Below are 16,054 nucleotides of genomic sequence, written 5' to 3'. Positions count from 1 at the left end.
TGATGATAGCCGACTTCCAACGAGAAGCTCCTCATAGCGAAGACCCATTGCCTGGATCCTCCAGAGACTCCAACCTGATTCAACCATTGCCTAACAGCAAGAATGAAACACCACGCGATGATCAGCCATTACTCGATCGTCCACGCCCATCAAAAATGAACCTCAAGGAACGCTTACGTCAGCTACTTGACTCAATGGACGATGGTGAAATAGGAAACCGCGACGACACTTTTTCACGCCCAAGACATCTTCCCAAGCTCCCTCCGATCAAATTACTAAGATTCAGCGGGAAGGAGAGCGAATGGCAGGCGTTCATCGAATTGTTTACAAGCGTCATTCATGATAATAGTACGCTTAGTGGCGTTCAGAAAATGCAATACCTCATTTCGAATCTTGAGGCAACGCCCAAGAAATTGATATCGCATTTGGCGCTGACCAATGCCAATTATGAGAGCGCAATGGAGATTCTCAAGGCGAGATATGAGAATAAACGGCTCATGGTAAACAATTACATGAGCTCCATTGTCCAACACAGGAGGCTTACAGCAGCCTCAGCTGATGAAGTGATCCAGTTACATGACTGTATCAACGCCTGTATAGCAGGATTGAAAAATCTTGGCTACAATGTGACGACTTGGGATCCAATGCTGGTCTCAATTGCAATGCAGAAGTTCGACGGTGAGACGAACAAGGCCTTTGAGGAGAGTATCATCGATGTGACAGCTGTTCCAACCATTGCTGAACTCATGAAATTCCTTCTCAAGAGGTACCGCATCCTCCGTGCTTCTCCCAAAGAGGCTCAGTACTCCAAGGAACTCAAAAAGAAGTCCTTCCATACGGCTTCTTCCTTACAAGTAACCTGCTCAAAATGTGGCAATGACCATATCTTAATGAAATGTCCAGAGTTTCAAAAACTCACACCGCTACAACGCAAAGATCATGCAAAAGAGAAAAATCTCTGCTACAACTGCCTTACGCATCATAGGAAGGATGACTGTAAGAGCAAAAAGACTTGCTTCACCTGTAACAAACGCCACCACACTCTTCTGCACTTCGAACAGAAGAAACCAACCAATAAGAAGAGTCTTCATACCTCCGTTCCTAACGAGAGCGACGCAGAGTCTACTGAAGATGCTCCTGTAGCATTTCACACCAAAACCAGCTCGCTCGTACTTTCAACCGCCGAAATTAGGATTCGTGACAAGGCTGGACAATGGCAGCACTTCAGAGCTCTCCTTGACACAGGCTCAGGAGACACCTTCATTTCTGAGTCTGCTGCTCAAACACTCAAGTTGCCGAGGCAGAAAACTGCGACATCCATCAAAGGAATCGGTGACGTCAAGGCAGCCGTAAGCAAAACAACAATGGACATTACAATCGCTCCTCGATTCTCCTCCCAGCTCAAATGGTGCACGACAGCCCTTGTGCTACCAAAATTATCGTCTTTTTTGCCTTCAAGGCCCATCCGTTCCGAATGTCCGACCAATGTAAAATCTCCAGCCTAAAGCTAAAGCTTTCACTGAGAGGAGCAGAGTGTCTGAAATCTCGTCAGACCACCCTCCTGCTCTTAGGCGACAATTGAGTCTGTAGCGAATTCCTGAGTCTCCTATACCTTGGCTATTAGTAGCCTCCTGAGCTTGAAGCGTAGCGCTCTCAGGTGGTATGGGCTGTCGTGAAGCGACGCCTTTCAGAGATGTCTCGAGACTGTGATGTAGTCTGGAGACCTCAGTTAGCCTCTGCACGGGCTTGCTGCAGATAATCCCGCAGACATCGCTTCTAGAGGCACCACGGCTGAACTTCTACACGAGTCCGCACTTTGGTGGCGGGGCCCAAATTGGCTCTCCAAGCCACATGAAGCTTTGCCAGCCAAAAGAAATGAGCACGCTGAAGAATTCGAACAAGAAATCCTCAAGACCACCAAGTGTCACTTTACGCTTGGAATGTTCACCACCTTAGAGCATGCCCAAGAAGCATTCAGCTCAGTTGCTCACACAGATGACAAGAACGACACATTCCTCCGCAAATTCTCTACCTACAACAAGCTGATTATAGTCATCGCTCTGCTTCTCAGATTCATTACGAATTCGAAGCTAAAATCTGAAGACAAACAGTCGGAGCATTTAACTACCGCAGAACGTCAAAAGGCAAAAAGACAGATCTACCGACTAATACAACAAAGACATTTTCCTGAGGAGATTAACGCCCTAAAAAGAAACTCTCCTCTACCTGCCAAAAGCAAGATCAAAGACTTGTATCCATTCCTCGACGATGACGGAGTTCTCAGAGTAGGAGGGCGGATACACAACTCGCTACTTGCGGTCCGCACAAAGAATCCTATCCTACTCCCGAAATGCCATACAACGGACACCATAATCCGAGAAGTCCACGAAAAGATGCTTCACGCAGGTCCTTAGCTAACGCTCAATCAATTGCGAACACAATTCTGGGTGGTCAAAGGAGTGAACTATGTCAAGACAGTAGTTCACAAATGCGTGAGGTGTGCTCGATGTGCACCAAAGTCGGCAAATCAACTCATGGGAGACCTTCCTGCTTCCAGAGTCACCTCGGCTCCACCTTTCGCAAGATGTGGAGTAGATTACGCCGGACCGATAATAACTCGTCGGAACAAAGGACGCGAGAACATTAACGAAAAGTCCTATATTGCCATCTTTGTATGTCTTGTCACAAAGGCAATGCACATCGAAGCCGTATCGGACCTGAGCACTGAATCGTTTATAGCCGCATTACAAAGGTTTATTGCCAGAAGTGGCAAACCCGCCATAATAATGAGTGATAATGGCACAAACTTTGTAGGGGCAAAACGAACACTGGACAAGGAGGTAGCTCAAGCGGTAAAAAGAGCCTCTAAAAGTGTCGTTAACACACTGGCACATGAGGGAATTCAGTGGAAGTTCATCCCTCCAGGCACACCACATTTTGGAAGATTGTGGGAGGCGGCCGTGAAATCAGTCAAATACCATCTGATAAGAGTAATTGGCCTGACAAAGTTAACATTCGAGGAGCTCTCAACTCTGTTAACTCGGATCGAGGCGTGTGTTAACTCACGACCACTCGCGCCAATCTCCAATGATCCCAATGACCTAGAGGCACTCACCCCAGGCCACTTGGATTGGAAGAGAACTCACCGCCCCTCCAGAACGTGACGAGCTAGAAGCCACTCCAATCAATAGATGGAGGCAGATCACCAAGATACAACAACAGCTCTGGAAACGCTGGTCCCAGGAATACCTCACCACGCTACAGCAGAGGACAAAATGGCGCGACCAGACCTCAAATCCAGAGATTGGTGACCTGGTCTTACTCCGAGAAGACAACAGCCCCCCTCTCAAGTAGCCAATGGCGAGGATTACAGAGCTCCACCCGGGAAAAGACGGACTTGTCCGCGTTGCCACAATCAGGCTAAAGAATCAGAAGCTCAAGCAAGCTCCGATCCACAAGCTGATTCAACTACCTATTGAAACCACAAACGAATCAGTAGGACCACTACCAGCGAGTACTTCTACTCCAGATGTAGACGATGCTGCTCCACCACAGCAGCAGCAGACCAACCCATCCACAAGCTCTGTGACAAAACGACCACAGACGAGATCGGTTACCCGCTCAGCACTTGTAACGATGCTCTACTTCATGACTCTCTTCACTACCATCTTTGCGAGTAATATCACACTGACTAAACTAGAGCCAGGCCTCTTCATTGAAAAATTGGGCGTAGTTCATCTCAGTAGAGGAAAGCTGAGAATGGAACTGCTATTGCCCAGAACAACATTCAATGCAGAACGGTCTCAAATAGTCAAGGTATGGAACCAAAGCAGGACACTATGTGAGGAGACAAAGAAGATGGTCAGTCATACACAGTGTGAAATCCTAATGCGACATCTAGAGCACGAAAGAAACACATGTCTTAACAACCTAGACGAGATTGATGAGCTGACTCAACTCGCCTTCACACGAAAAAGACGTGGTCTTCTGGGTAAAGTCATGAAATTCATGTTTGGCAGCGATGAAGATGATGTATACACCCATCTCGATGCGTTGGGACACAACCACAACGCACTCCTCCAAACAATGAATCAACAGACACTCTTGTTGAATACGAGAATTACCCAGTCCAATGAGATCACTCAGGAGAAGTTGAGGACGTTCAACGATAGAGCTGAGCAACTCACTAGGGCAATAGAAGACATGAAACCTTGGGATGCGTCCATAGATAGAAACCGGCTGGAATTACACATGTTAACCACCTATCTAGGAGCATCAGGTTATCTCCAGGAGCTGAAGAGCAAACATGAGGCTATAATCCGTGTGCTCACCAACAAGGGTACAGGGGTAGAACTCCTCTGCCGGTCAGAGACCAATTCAAGAATCGAAGCAGCACACAAGAAATTAGGGGCTAGCCTCATGATCTCCAAACAGATCCAAGAATCAACCAGATTCAGAGCCACACAAGACGCCATCCTGGTCTATGTGTACTTCCACATCATAGAGACTACTAGCTATGAACTCATTCACACCACCCCGATACCTCAACATCTGTACAACGCCACTTATGCCATGCAGGACATCAAGGACTCATTGACAGGCGCTGACTATCATAATCAGAGATATTTCATCATGCAAGACACTGATCTAGAAAGGTGTCAAGAGGTACAACAAGGCGAGCGCATATGCGAGGTGGACATCGTATACGACATGGCTGCTCACCCCTCTTGTATTCTCGACGAGGTGTTTAACAAGCATGAAGGCAAGGCATGTCCCACCAAAAAAGTACAAGTACGAGATGTCATCTGGAAGAGATTGAACACGGAAAACACGTGGTTCTTCATGACTCAAAAACCTACAATGATAGCTATCATGTGTGGAGGATATCGTGAAGAAACAGTGCTTAACACCAGTGGAATCTTGCATGTCAAAAGGGACTGCTTCGTGAAAACCAAAACACTCACGCTTAGAGCAAGCATTGCTATGGATCTCCAAGCCGTGAGCATCTTTAACCGACCACTACCGTTCCCGGAAATCAACTCAACACAGTTCAAGTTAGAGCAGCCAATCACCTTGAACTCTTCTTCTATCATCAAAAAATCCGAGGACATCTTTGCCAAGGTTGCAACACCAGTACCAGCTGTTGTACCACTAGAATTGTTACCCATACCGAGGCATACTCCGTACACAATATCTGGAGTATTGGGAAGCATTATCATCATCATCATCATCATCATCATCCTGTGTGTGGAGAATATCGGCCTTGGTGTACAGCCGGGTGTCGATCAGTGAAGAAGAAGAAGAAATGTCATAGAGAGAGAAAATGGAGAATTGAAGACGGACGTAAAAGTGAATTTTGGGAGTTTAAAAAGTGAAATAAATAGCTTAAAATAGACGTGTGTGGAGTTTTGGACAATTCGGTATCACAGAGAGATATCACAGATCAGTTCGCAGGACTAGAAGGAATCACAGAGAGGCTTTTTGTGCGAGAATTGCGTCAGACAAGGAGATTGCCTTCGCCACGAGGGAAAGAGCTTTCATTTCGGTCTTTTCTCGCCGAATGCTAAAGCTATCTTTCCTCTCGTTTCCAGGTAAAAAGGAGAATCGCCAGAAAGAGATCTGTGACAGATTTGCTAACAGTCTTGCGTTATTTTACACAGGTAATTGGTCACAGCATAGTTGGGGTGATTTGCAGGATTCTAACCTCACTCTCTCCATCCCCCATCCACAGGTGAATAACCTCACATATTCTGGTCCTTCGTGGCACGGAGTGACGACCAGCTCAACACTCCTCAGGACCGAGCCAGCGACGACAGGCTCTCTGGCAAAGGGTTTCTACAAATCCTTCTTCTTTGAACGCGCTGCTAGCGCTCTCGCACAGGGATTCAGCTCGTCGAATCTTCCGCCGTGGACGGCGCTCTCAGGTCCAGATTCGACACGCATCCCTCGTTCTCTACAACGCGGAGGCACAAGCTCCAGCCATTTTGACGCTGCTATTCGACTAGATGAGCACGAAAATGGCGGACATATCTCTGAAGGCCGCCAAAGTGGAGAGAGCGTCTTACAAGCGTCAGCTCACGATGCTGGAGAGGAGGTTTTTGGACGCACATAACCTCACAGAAGGTGCAGCAGAGAGTTTTGTTGCAAAGGTCAGGGAGATGGCGCAGAAATGTGCTATTTCACAGAATCACATCGAAGTCTTGCTTGAGGGAGATAAGGAAGCTTTGGTGACTGAACAGGCGGAAGGCGATTCGCTGAATGAGAGATTCGTCGACTTGGAGCTCAAGCTAATGGAAGTTATTGCCGCAAACAGGGATCCAAACGTTCATCCACCGACACAGCAAGACACTGGTCAAGGAGACAATATCGCGACGGTGTTGTCGAAGCAAACTGAGCTCATGAGCAAGCTCTTCGAGGTACAGAGACAGGGTTCAGCAGGAACTCCGGGTGGCAGTCGTACGAAACTGCCACAATTGAAGCTACCTTCCTTTGACGGAAAGTACACAGATTGGCCCCACTTCAGGGATGCATTTGAGAGTGCCATACATGACAATGATGAACTTATGCCGAACCAAAAGATGCAGTATCTTAAGATGAGTCTGTCGGGAAGCGCTGCCGAAGACGTCAGCCACATTTCTATCTCCAACGAGAACTACGAAGCCACCTGGGACAGACTAAAGAAGCGTTATGGAAAGAAAGTTCATCTTGTCAACGCCTACATCGAGCAATTCATGGCACAAACACAGACGAAGGTGGAGAATGCTTCTGACCTTCAAGCGGCCAACAGGAAGTACAGACAGATCATCGACGGTCTCAAAGCGCTGGGAGAAGATTGTTTGTCTTTGGATATGTGGCTCATATATCTGATGAAGTCCAACATGAGTGTGAAGTTCCGCATGAAGTGGGAAGGGGGCAGGAGTTCAGATGCATTGTGCAAGCTGGATGACTTCTTCGATTTCTTGACAGAAGAGACGGATATCATGGAGCGTGCGAGTCAGAGCTTCAAACTTACTTCGACTGAGCAGAAGACGTCTGAGCAAAAGACGTCCAATAAACAGGGAAAGCCTGGCATCAAGAGCCATCACACGAATGCGTCAAAGTGTCCGGAATGCAACAGCAATCATCCGCTTCACCTCTGCGACAAGTTCAAGAGCCTCACGCTCTTCGAGAAGCGCGAGCGAATGGGGATTCATCATCTCTGTTACAATTGTATGAGGACTGGCCATTCTGTTGCCAAGTGTCAGTCGAAGACCAGCTGCCAGAAATGCGGGAAGAGGCATCATACTCTTCTCCACTCACCGAAAATGGACCCCGAACCAGAGGAAGTGGCGCCATCGGTGCCTAATGCTGCTCCTAAAGCATCAACTTCGGTGGTCTCTCAGACCACAAACGAGACCCAACAGACTGAGTCCGGACAACCGTCGACGATCACTACACATCACTCTGCGATTAATCGAAAGGCGCTCTTGCCTACAGCTGTAGTGGACATCAGGGATGTACATGGCAATCTTCAGGCTTGTCGTGTGCTTATCGACGGAGGTGGCGAGTGCACATTGGTGGCTGAAGCCTGTGCGCAACGACTGGGATTGCCTAGAACAAGGGCAAAAATAGCGGTGCAGGGTGCTGGTGAAGTCAAGGTGGGCTTCACTAAAGGGATGATCGTCATGGAGTTGTCCTCGCGATATGAGCCTCAGAACAAGATCAAGGTGGAAGCGTACGTTTTCGAGAAAGTGACGTCTATGTTGCCGTCTACGGACATCTCGGCGTCGAAGTGGAAACACCTCGAGTGTTTGCAACTCGCTGATCCTCACTACAAGATTCCGGGGAAAATAGACCTCATCCTTGGGGCAGAATATGCGATGGCCATAAATCTGCCGCAGATTCTGAAGGGCGAACCTGGAGAGCCCGTGGCACAACTCACCATCTTTGGTTGGGTTGTGGGTGGTCCAATCAGTGGTCCACTCAATAGCATCACCTCTCTTCACACTCGCTGTGAAGATCTCGACGACTTGTTGAAGCGATTCTGGGAGGTGGACAACAGTAATTTGGAGAAAAAGCCGATTCTCACCGCTGAAGAGTCAGCTTGTGAAGAGCACTTCACAAAGACACACACGAGGGACGACACAGGCCGTTATGTCGTCAAGCTGCCCTTCAAGGAAGAGCACAAACCGTTGGGCAACTCTACCACAACCGCACTTGCAAGATTCCAGTCGCTTGAGAGGCGACTAGCGAAGGATCCGAGCCTCCGGGAGCAGTACGAGGCATTCATGGCAGAATACCTCAGCCTCCGTCACATGGAGCCAGTGATTGATCGGGATCCTAAGCCAGACGACCAAGTCTACTATCTACCTCATCAGGCGGTTCTCAGGCTCTCTAGCGAGACGACGAAGCTTCGGGTGGTGTTTGATGCGTCAGCCACTACTCGCCCGAGCAAGCCATCACTCAATGATGTACTTGCCATTGGACCCACGCGCCAGGAAGATCTCTTGGTGCTTCTTCTGCGCTTCCGGACGTATCAAGTGGCGATGACGGCCGACGTAGAGAAAATGTATCGGCAAATTCGAGTAGCCGAGGAGGACACCGATTTCCAAAGGATCTATTGGAGGAGCAATCCTCAAGAGCAACTGCGAAGTTTCCGACTGCTGACAGTCACCTATGGGACGTCTTGCGCGCCTTTCCTGGCCGTGAGAGTGCTACATCAAATCGCGCACGACTACATGAAGGAATATCCTGAGGCTTGTCGTGCCATCTTGACATCGTTTTATATGGACGATCTTCTTTGTGGAGCGGAGTCTGTGGAGCAAGGCAAAAGGCTCCAGGCTGAGATTCAGGAAGTGCTCCGCAAGGGGCATTTCAGTCTGCGAAAGTGGGCCTCTAATTCATGTGAAGTTCTAGAGGACATTCAACCAGAGATGCGAGCGATCTCTCCCGATGAAGTGATGTCGGAGTCGAAGGCTATTTCAGCTCTTGGTCTGAAGTGGCGCCCTGGGAAGGACGAGTTCTCACTGGTGCTTGAAGAACTTCCTCCAGCCCGTACCAAACGGGACTTGTGCGCAGCGACAGCAAAAGTGTTTGACCCCTTGGGCTTTATCTCCCCCGTGGTGATAAATCTCAAGATGATGTTCCAGGCACTGTGGTTGGCGAGTTTGGAATGGGACGATCAGCTTCCTGTGGAAATCGCGGAGGCTTACAATCAAGTGCAGGCGGAGTTTCACGTGATTCAGGATGTGCGTGTGCCTCGTGGACTTCCGTCTGAGAGCAACATCATGGAGATTCATGGATTTTCGGACGCCTCTGAACGTGCATACGGGGCAGTAGTGTATGTAAAGGGCGTCGATTCATCCGGAAACACCAAGATCAGCATAGTGATTGCCAAGTCACGAGTGGCACCGCTAAAACCAATCACCATCCCTCGTCTGGAGTTAAATGCTGCGCTACTGCTTGCTCACTTGATTGCCAAAGTGAAGGAGGCAGTGACTGACAAACAGATGAAGATTTACGCATGGTCGGACTCCACCATTGTGCTTCAGTGGCTTCAGGAGTCCCCAAGAACTTGGAACACGTTCGTGGCACACAGGGTGTGTGCTATTCAGGAGATTCTCGCGCCCGCTAACTGGCGCCACGTTCCCACTGCGAGCAACCCAGCGGATTGTATCTCACGTGGAGTCTCACCGAAAGAGCTTCTCGACCATCATCTCTGGTGGCATGGACCGCCGTGGCTAGGCGACAGTGAAGAGAAATGGCCAGAGAATAAGACTGCGAAAGGAAAGACTGGTGAAGAGAGATCTTCACACGCAACATCACTGATGACCCAAATCGATGCTGACCCACTCACGCATCTGCTGGAAGTCACATCTGGATATCTTAGGATTATCCGGTTTGTGGCGTACTGGATTAAATTCTTCAAAAACCGACGAGTTGAGAAGAAAGAGCGACAAGCGGGTTTTCTGACAGTGAAGGAGTTGGAGGAGGCGAAAATCCGCATACTGAGGCACATTCAAAGGAAGGCTTTTCCGATTGAATACAAGAGCTGTGGCAGGGGAGAACCTTTGCTGAAATCCAGCAAGTTGCTAAAACTTGCGCCCTTTCTGGACAAGGATGGCTTGTTGAGAGTCCAAGGACGATTGGCAAACGCTGAGATGAGCTACGCGACACAGCATCCCATCATCTTGCCATCAGATCACAAATTCGTCAGGGAAATGATCATCTTCACTCATGAGATGAATCTTCATGCTGGAGCGTCAATCTTGATGACGGCTCTGCGAACTCGATATTGGATTTTGGGACTCAGGAGCTTGGCAAAAGGCATCACGAGGAAATGTGTCAGGTGCATCAAAGCCAGGCCCACCACGGAGACGCCATTCATGGGCGACTTGCCCGCCGCCCGCGTTCAGCAACATCGAGCGTTCTATCAAAGTGGCTGTGACTTCGCGGGACCCATTAAAATACGCGCATCCAAGCTCAGGAAGGCACCAATCATCAAGGCGTATATCGCTGTTTTCATCTGCATGAGCACTAAGGCTATGCATTTGGAGGCAGTCAGCGATCTCACCACGGATGCTTTTCTCGCGGCCCAAAGGAGATTCAGTGCGCGACGAGGACATTGCCATTCCATCTTCTGTGATAATGGCACAAATTTCTTGGGCGCTTCCGGAACAACACGAGCGGAGAGACTACAAGGCGTCAGAGCTCATCGCGACAGGGTGACGTCGGAGATGGCAGGAAATGGAACAGAATTCCATTTTATCCCTTCATATTCGCCGACCTTTGGCGGATTGTGGGAGAGAGGTGTGTCGAATGTGAAGAGACATCTCCGCCGGGCAGTTGGTGAGTACATCTTGACCTTCGAAGAACTGTCGACTGTCCTCGCGCAGATTGAGGCGTGCTTGAACTCTCGCCCACTCTGTGCTAAGTCATCGGATATGGAGGATCTTGACCCGTTGACCCCTGGCCACTTCCTTGTGGGCCACGCGCTGAACTTGACACCAGATCCAGATTTGTTGAGTTCAAACCCGAATCGTCTGAGTCGATGGATTCTGCTGCAGCGGATGGTTCAGGACTTTTGGCGACGCTGGCAGCAAAAATATGTGACCACGCTTCAACATCGTCCAAAGTGGTACAAGAAGACCCGCAATCTCTGTGTTGGGGATTTAGTGCTGCTTCGAGACAACACTTTCAAGCCCACCTTCTGGAGCATGGGAAGAGTTCTGGAGATTCACCCTGGCAGGGATGAAGTAGTACGCGTGGTGACTGTGAAGACCCAGGATGGAGTACAAAAGCGTGCAGTCAACACCCTTGCTTGGCTGCCCCTCGACCCGTTCTTGAGCCCCTCCAGGACTCAAGGGGGGGAAAATGTGGAGAATATCGGCCTTGGTGTACAGCCGGGTGTCGATCAGTGAAGAAGAAGAAGAAATGTCATAGAGAGAGAGAAAATGGAGAATTGAAGACGGACGTAAAAGTGAATTTTGGGAGTTTAAAAAGTGAAATAAATAGCTTAAAATAGACGTGTGTGGAGTTTTGGACAATTCGGTATCACAGAGAGATATCACAGATCAGTTCGCAGGACTAGAAGGAATCACAGAGAGGCTTTTTGTGCGAGAATTGCGTCAGACAAGGAGATTGCCTTCGCCACGAGGGAAAGAGCTTTCATTTCGGTCTTTTCTCGCCGAATGCTAAAGCTATCTTTCCTCTCGTTTCCAGGTAAAAATGAGAATCGCCAGAAAGAGATCTGTGACAGATTTGCTAACAGTCTTGCGTTATTTTACACAGGTAATTGGTCACAGCATAGTTGGGGTGATTTGCAGGATTCTAACCTCACTCTCTCCATCCCCCATCCACAGGTGAATAACCTCACACTGTGGATAACCAAGGACCTTTGGTGGAAACCATTACGCCACAGGTGCTCCAGAAATCTAAACATGGATGCTGGGCCGCAGTCAACATGTCGTACACCATTGGCAGAGAGACTTCAGCGCATCATTGGAGACAAATCAACCGACGCTGCCGCGGGGCCCCAGGATGTTCAGGATGAACATGCTTTGAAAGTAGTATAAGGACTAACCATCTAGGATAGAAAGGGACACGATCAAATCGCCTCAAGAGATCAAAATTACGTCAACTATTCCAAAATTCCCCAGATTGATTGAGACATGAATCTCGTTGACCCACCTTAAAATCCAAACAAAAGGATACACAAGATCCTCAATCCTCTGTACCAGAACTAGGTTAGACAAGCTACTTGACCATGGGAATCAAAATTCTCTTATCCCTTTTATATCCTTAATAACCCATGGTCACCTTCAGACAAGTCAAATCAGACTATTTCACACTCTAGAGGCAATTTCTGACATGTCCTGATAAGATAACCGATAGGAATCCTTACTAATATGATCCCTCGTTTCCCCACTAATCCCTAGACTAGGATAGCAAATCACTAACAGGAGATTAGGGATAAAAAAACACCACAATTGTCATGGAAAGTGAGTAATTGGTGAAGATTGAGTCAATAAACACAAGTTATTGCCATATAAGCTCAATCCCCAAGGATCATGGACCATAGGATAAGAATATCTATCCGCGGAAATAAGTTGGTTGTGAAACCAGAAATTCCATTGCCGAAACACGGAATTCATGTCACTTGCGCGACCCAAATAGTCAGCAAAAGTTGAATTGAAGCACCTCGATGAGGCAAATGCTCATATTTTTTATACAATTTGCTACTGTCAACAAATGTAGGGTATATATTGGAGAGGTGAAGCATGAATAAATCAGTGACGAAGACGGCAGTTGAACAGAACAACCAAAGTGTTTTTTACTGTGAAACATCACCCAGCGAGGCCCGAGAAGAAGCAGCTGATCCAGCATCACCCTGAGGATCCTGACGGAGTCATCACCAGCAGAAGCCAGCCAGAGAGCGGTCAAGGAGCTACCAGTGGACTCCACCAGATCTCAGCACCCAGTATTGCCGAGATCATCTCCTCAGCAGCAGCGGAATCAACGGCAGTTCAAGTGAGAAAACAACACGTCTCAAGCCTAGAATCAAGTAAATCTTGATCCACGGCTCACTCCTCAAGTGTACAGACACTTGAGATAATTTGAGATCTGCGGCAAGCCCGTGCAGAGGCTAACTGAGGTCTCCAGACTGCATCACAGTCTCGAGACATCTCTGAAAGGCGTCGCTTCACGACAGCCCATACCACCTGAGAGCGCTACGCTTCAAGCTCAGAAGGCTGCTAATAGCCAAGGTATAGGAGACTCAGGAATTCGCTACAGACTCAATTGTCGCCTAAGAGCAGGAGGGTGGTCTGACGAGATTTCAGACACTCTGCTCCTCTCAGTAAAAGCTTTAGCTTTAGGCTGGAGATTTTACAGGTAAAATGTTAGCAGATGGAATTATCGAGAGATCGACATCTCCCTATAACTCCCCAATTTGACTGGTTCCTAAAAAATCAGATGGTGACAAAAAGAAATGGAGGCTTGTGGTCGACTATAGGAAAGTAAATAAGGTCATTACAGCAGATAAATTTCCCCTGCCTAGGATTGACGAGATACTCGACCAACTTGGCAGAGCCAAATACTTCACTGTCCTTGATTTACAATCCGGTTTCCATCAGGTAGAAGTGGCATCTGATGATCATTCTCGCGAAGTTACAGCCTTCACGGCAGATCATGGACACTACCAATTCACCCGCTTACCTTTCGGACTGAAGATCAGTCCTAATTCCTTCCAACGAATGATGTCCCTTGCTATGTCGGGTCTAACACCCGAATCTACTTTCCTCTATATAGATGATTTAATGGTTTTTGGAGCAAGTCTAAATCATCACAATAACAACCTCCTAAAGGTCTTCTCGCGTCTCCGTGAGTACAATTTGAAGTTGAATCCTTCAAAGTGCAAATTTCTGCAAAACGCGATTACTTACTTAGGGCATCATTTAACCCCAGAGGGTGTATCTCCTGATCCATCTAAATTCATGGTAGTTAAAAACTACCCAACTCCTACTAATCAAAAAGAAGCTCTCTCCTTTGTTTCCTTCGCAAATTATTATCGTAAATTCATACCAAGGTTTGCAGAAAAAGCTGCACCACTTAATCAGTTGTCAAAGAAGAGAGCAAAATTTATATGGGGTCCTGAGTGTGAAAGTTCATTCAATCTTCTTAAGAAAAACTTGATTGGCCCTCGAGTGTTGCAATATCCCGATTTCAACAAATCATTTATTCTCACAACGGGTGCGTCAGATGTCGCAGCATCCGCAATACTGTCCCAAGGCAGTATCGGTGAAGACTTGCCAGTAACGTATGCAAGCAAAAGTTTTACTAAAGGTGAGAAGAATAAGTCAACCATAGAGAAAGAACTTACGGCTATTCATTGGGGTGTAAAGCATTTTAGACCGTATCTCTATGGCAGGAAATTTCTAATAGCCACCGACCACAAGCCTTTCATTCACTTGTTCAGTTTAAAGAATCCTTCGTCAAAATTGATGCGTATGAGATTGGATTTGGAAGAATACGACTTTGAGATCGTACACAAGCCAGGAAAGGAAAATACTAATGCGGACGCGCTTAGTAGGATCCGTATTGACTCTGATTACTTGAAATCAATTTTTATTCTTCCGGTACAAACAAGAAGCATGGCACAAAAGCACTTATCTTCAAAGAACGAGACTGAAAGATCAAACGTTCCATCTGATACTGAGCCTGATCAACTCAGATCGTACGAAGTAGTTAATCTTTCGGAAGTATATCGAATCCCAGAGTTAGTTTTCAAAACAATTCACAACACCTTAGACTCAATCGGAGAAAATGCGCGTTATAAATTAAATAAAGCTAAGTACACTATTACCATCCCTGATCGGTACACGGATCTGGCATTAGTGCAAGATCTTATTCAGACAGAGAATAAGTGTAAATCATTGCAGATAACAGAGCTCTCTTTATCATTAAAAGACATAATTTTCCAATATATCTGTGTTGAAAAATTTAAACAAACTGCAAATGATACGTTGAAAAATTTAAAAATCCTAATATAATCCTAATATAAACCTCCAATTGTGGTGACGGATGAAAATAAAAAAACCTGATTTGTTGAATGCATTTCATGTGAGCCCTATAGGTGGGCATATCGGTCAAAATCGATTTTTGAAAAAGCTTAAAGCATTTTACAGATGGAAAGGAATGGGAAAAGATATATCTCAATTCGTTAGAAATTGTGATCTTTGCCAAAGAAATAAATATAGCATCCCCATTCGCGAACCAATGGAGTTGACAGGAACATCACAAACTAGCTTTGATATTGTATCAATCGATACTGTCGGACCACTTATCAGATCTGTGAATGGTAACAGGTATGCATTGTCAATGCAATCCGACCTAACTAAGTACATATGCTTAATGCCAATTCCTGATAAGGAGGCTAACACCATCGCTAGAAGTCTAACAGAGAAGTTCATTTTAAAATTCGGTATGATGAAGAGTGTAAAGACAGATATGGGAACAGAATTCCTAAATGAAATTTTTGCGAATATATGTGATTTACTGCAATTAAAACACGTAAATTCAACACCTTATCATCATCAGAGTCTGGCTGGAATAGAAAGAAATTACAAAACTCTGAATGAGTTTCTCAGGACATACACAAACGAACATGGTGATAACTGGGACAATTGGTTACCTTACTTTGAATTCTGTTATAACACCACGCCAACTGTTCACAGTTACACACCATTTCAACTCGTGTATGGTAAAACTGTTAACTTGCCGAATAATTATGATACCTCTATCCAACCAATTTATAATTTTGACACTTATTACAACGAATTAAGATTTAAACTCAACAAAACTCTTCAATTCGTTAGAGACAGATTAGATAAAGAAAAATTAGACTTGAAACAATATTATGATAAATATACTAATCAAAGTAAATTTAAAGTCGATGATATGGTTTTGCTGAAGACTTTCAATAACAAAAAGTTGGAAGTTGTTTATAGAGGACCATATAGGATAATCGAAAGGTTAGGAGTTAATAGTAGAATATTAGACTGTAAGAACAAAAGTT

The 16,054-nt window shown here is 46.5% G+C and overlaps 3 protein-coding genes across 3 annotated transcripts; all 3 read left to right on the top strand.

Annotated features, from left to right (window-relative positions):
* Nucleotides 1-97: 97 nt before the first annotated feature.
* On the top strand, nucleotides 98-1,505 carry LOC132261397 (uncharacterized; the record flags this gene model as incomplete). Its single annotated transcript, XM_059760197.1, has 1 exon — nucleotides 98-1,505. A coding segment is annotated over one exon (1,408 nt), but the record flags the coding sequence as incomplete, so codon positions are not given.
* Nucleotides 1,506-1,693: 188 nt separating this feature from the next.
* LOC132261396 (uncharacterized) lies at nucleotides 1,694-3,354 on the top strand. The gene is made up of 4 exons (XM_059760196.1): nucleotides 1,694-1,706; nucleotides 1,756-2,285; nucleotides 2,415-2,990; nucleotides 3,121-3,354. Exons 1-4 carry the CDS (start codon nucleotides 1,694-1,696, stop codon nucleotides 3,352-3,354), a joined length of 1,353 nt encoding a protein of 450 aa, XP_059616179.1.
* Nucleotides 3,355-6,158: 2,804 nt separating this feature from the next.
* Nucleotides 6,159-11,399, top strand: LOC132261395 (uncharacterized). Its single transcript, XM_059760195.1, has one exon. The coding sequence runs from the start codon at nucleotides 6,159-6,161 to the stop codon at nucleotides 11,397-11,399; it is 5,241 nt and encodes a 1,746-aa protein (XP_059616178.1).
* The last annotated feature ends 4,655 nt before the right edge of the window (nucleotides 11,400-16,054 follow it).

Source organism: Phlebotomus argentipes, unplaced genomic scaffold, assembly GCF_947086385.1.
Source record: "Phlebotomus argentipes unplaced genomic scaffold, Phlebotomus argentipes genome assembly contig_29, whole genome shotgun sequence".
In the NCBI taxonomy this organism is placed as follows: Eukaryota; Metazoa; Arthropoda; class Insecta; order Diptera; family Psychodidae; genus Phlebotomus; species Phlebotomus argentipes.
This window is presented reverse-complemented; position numbering and strand designations above follow the sequence as displayed.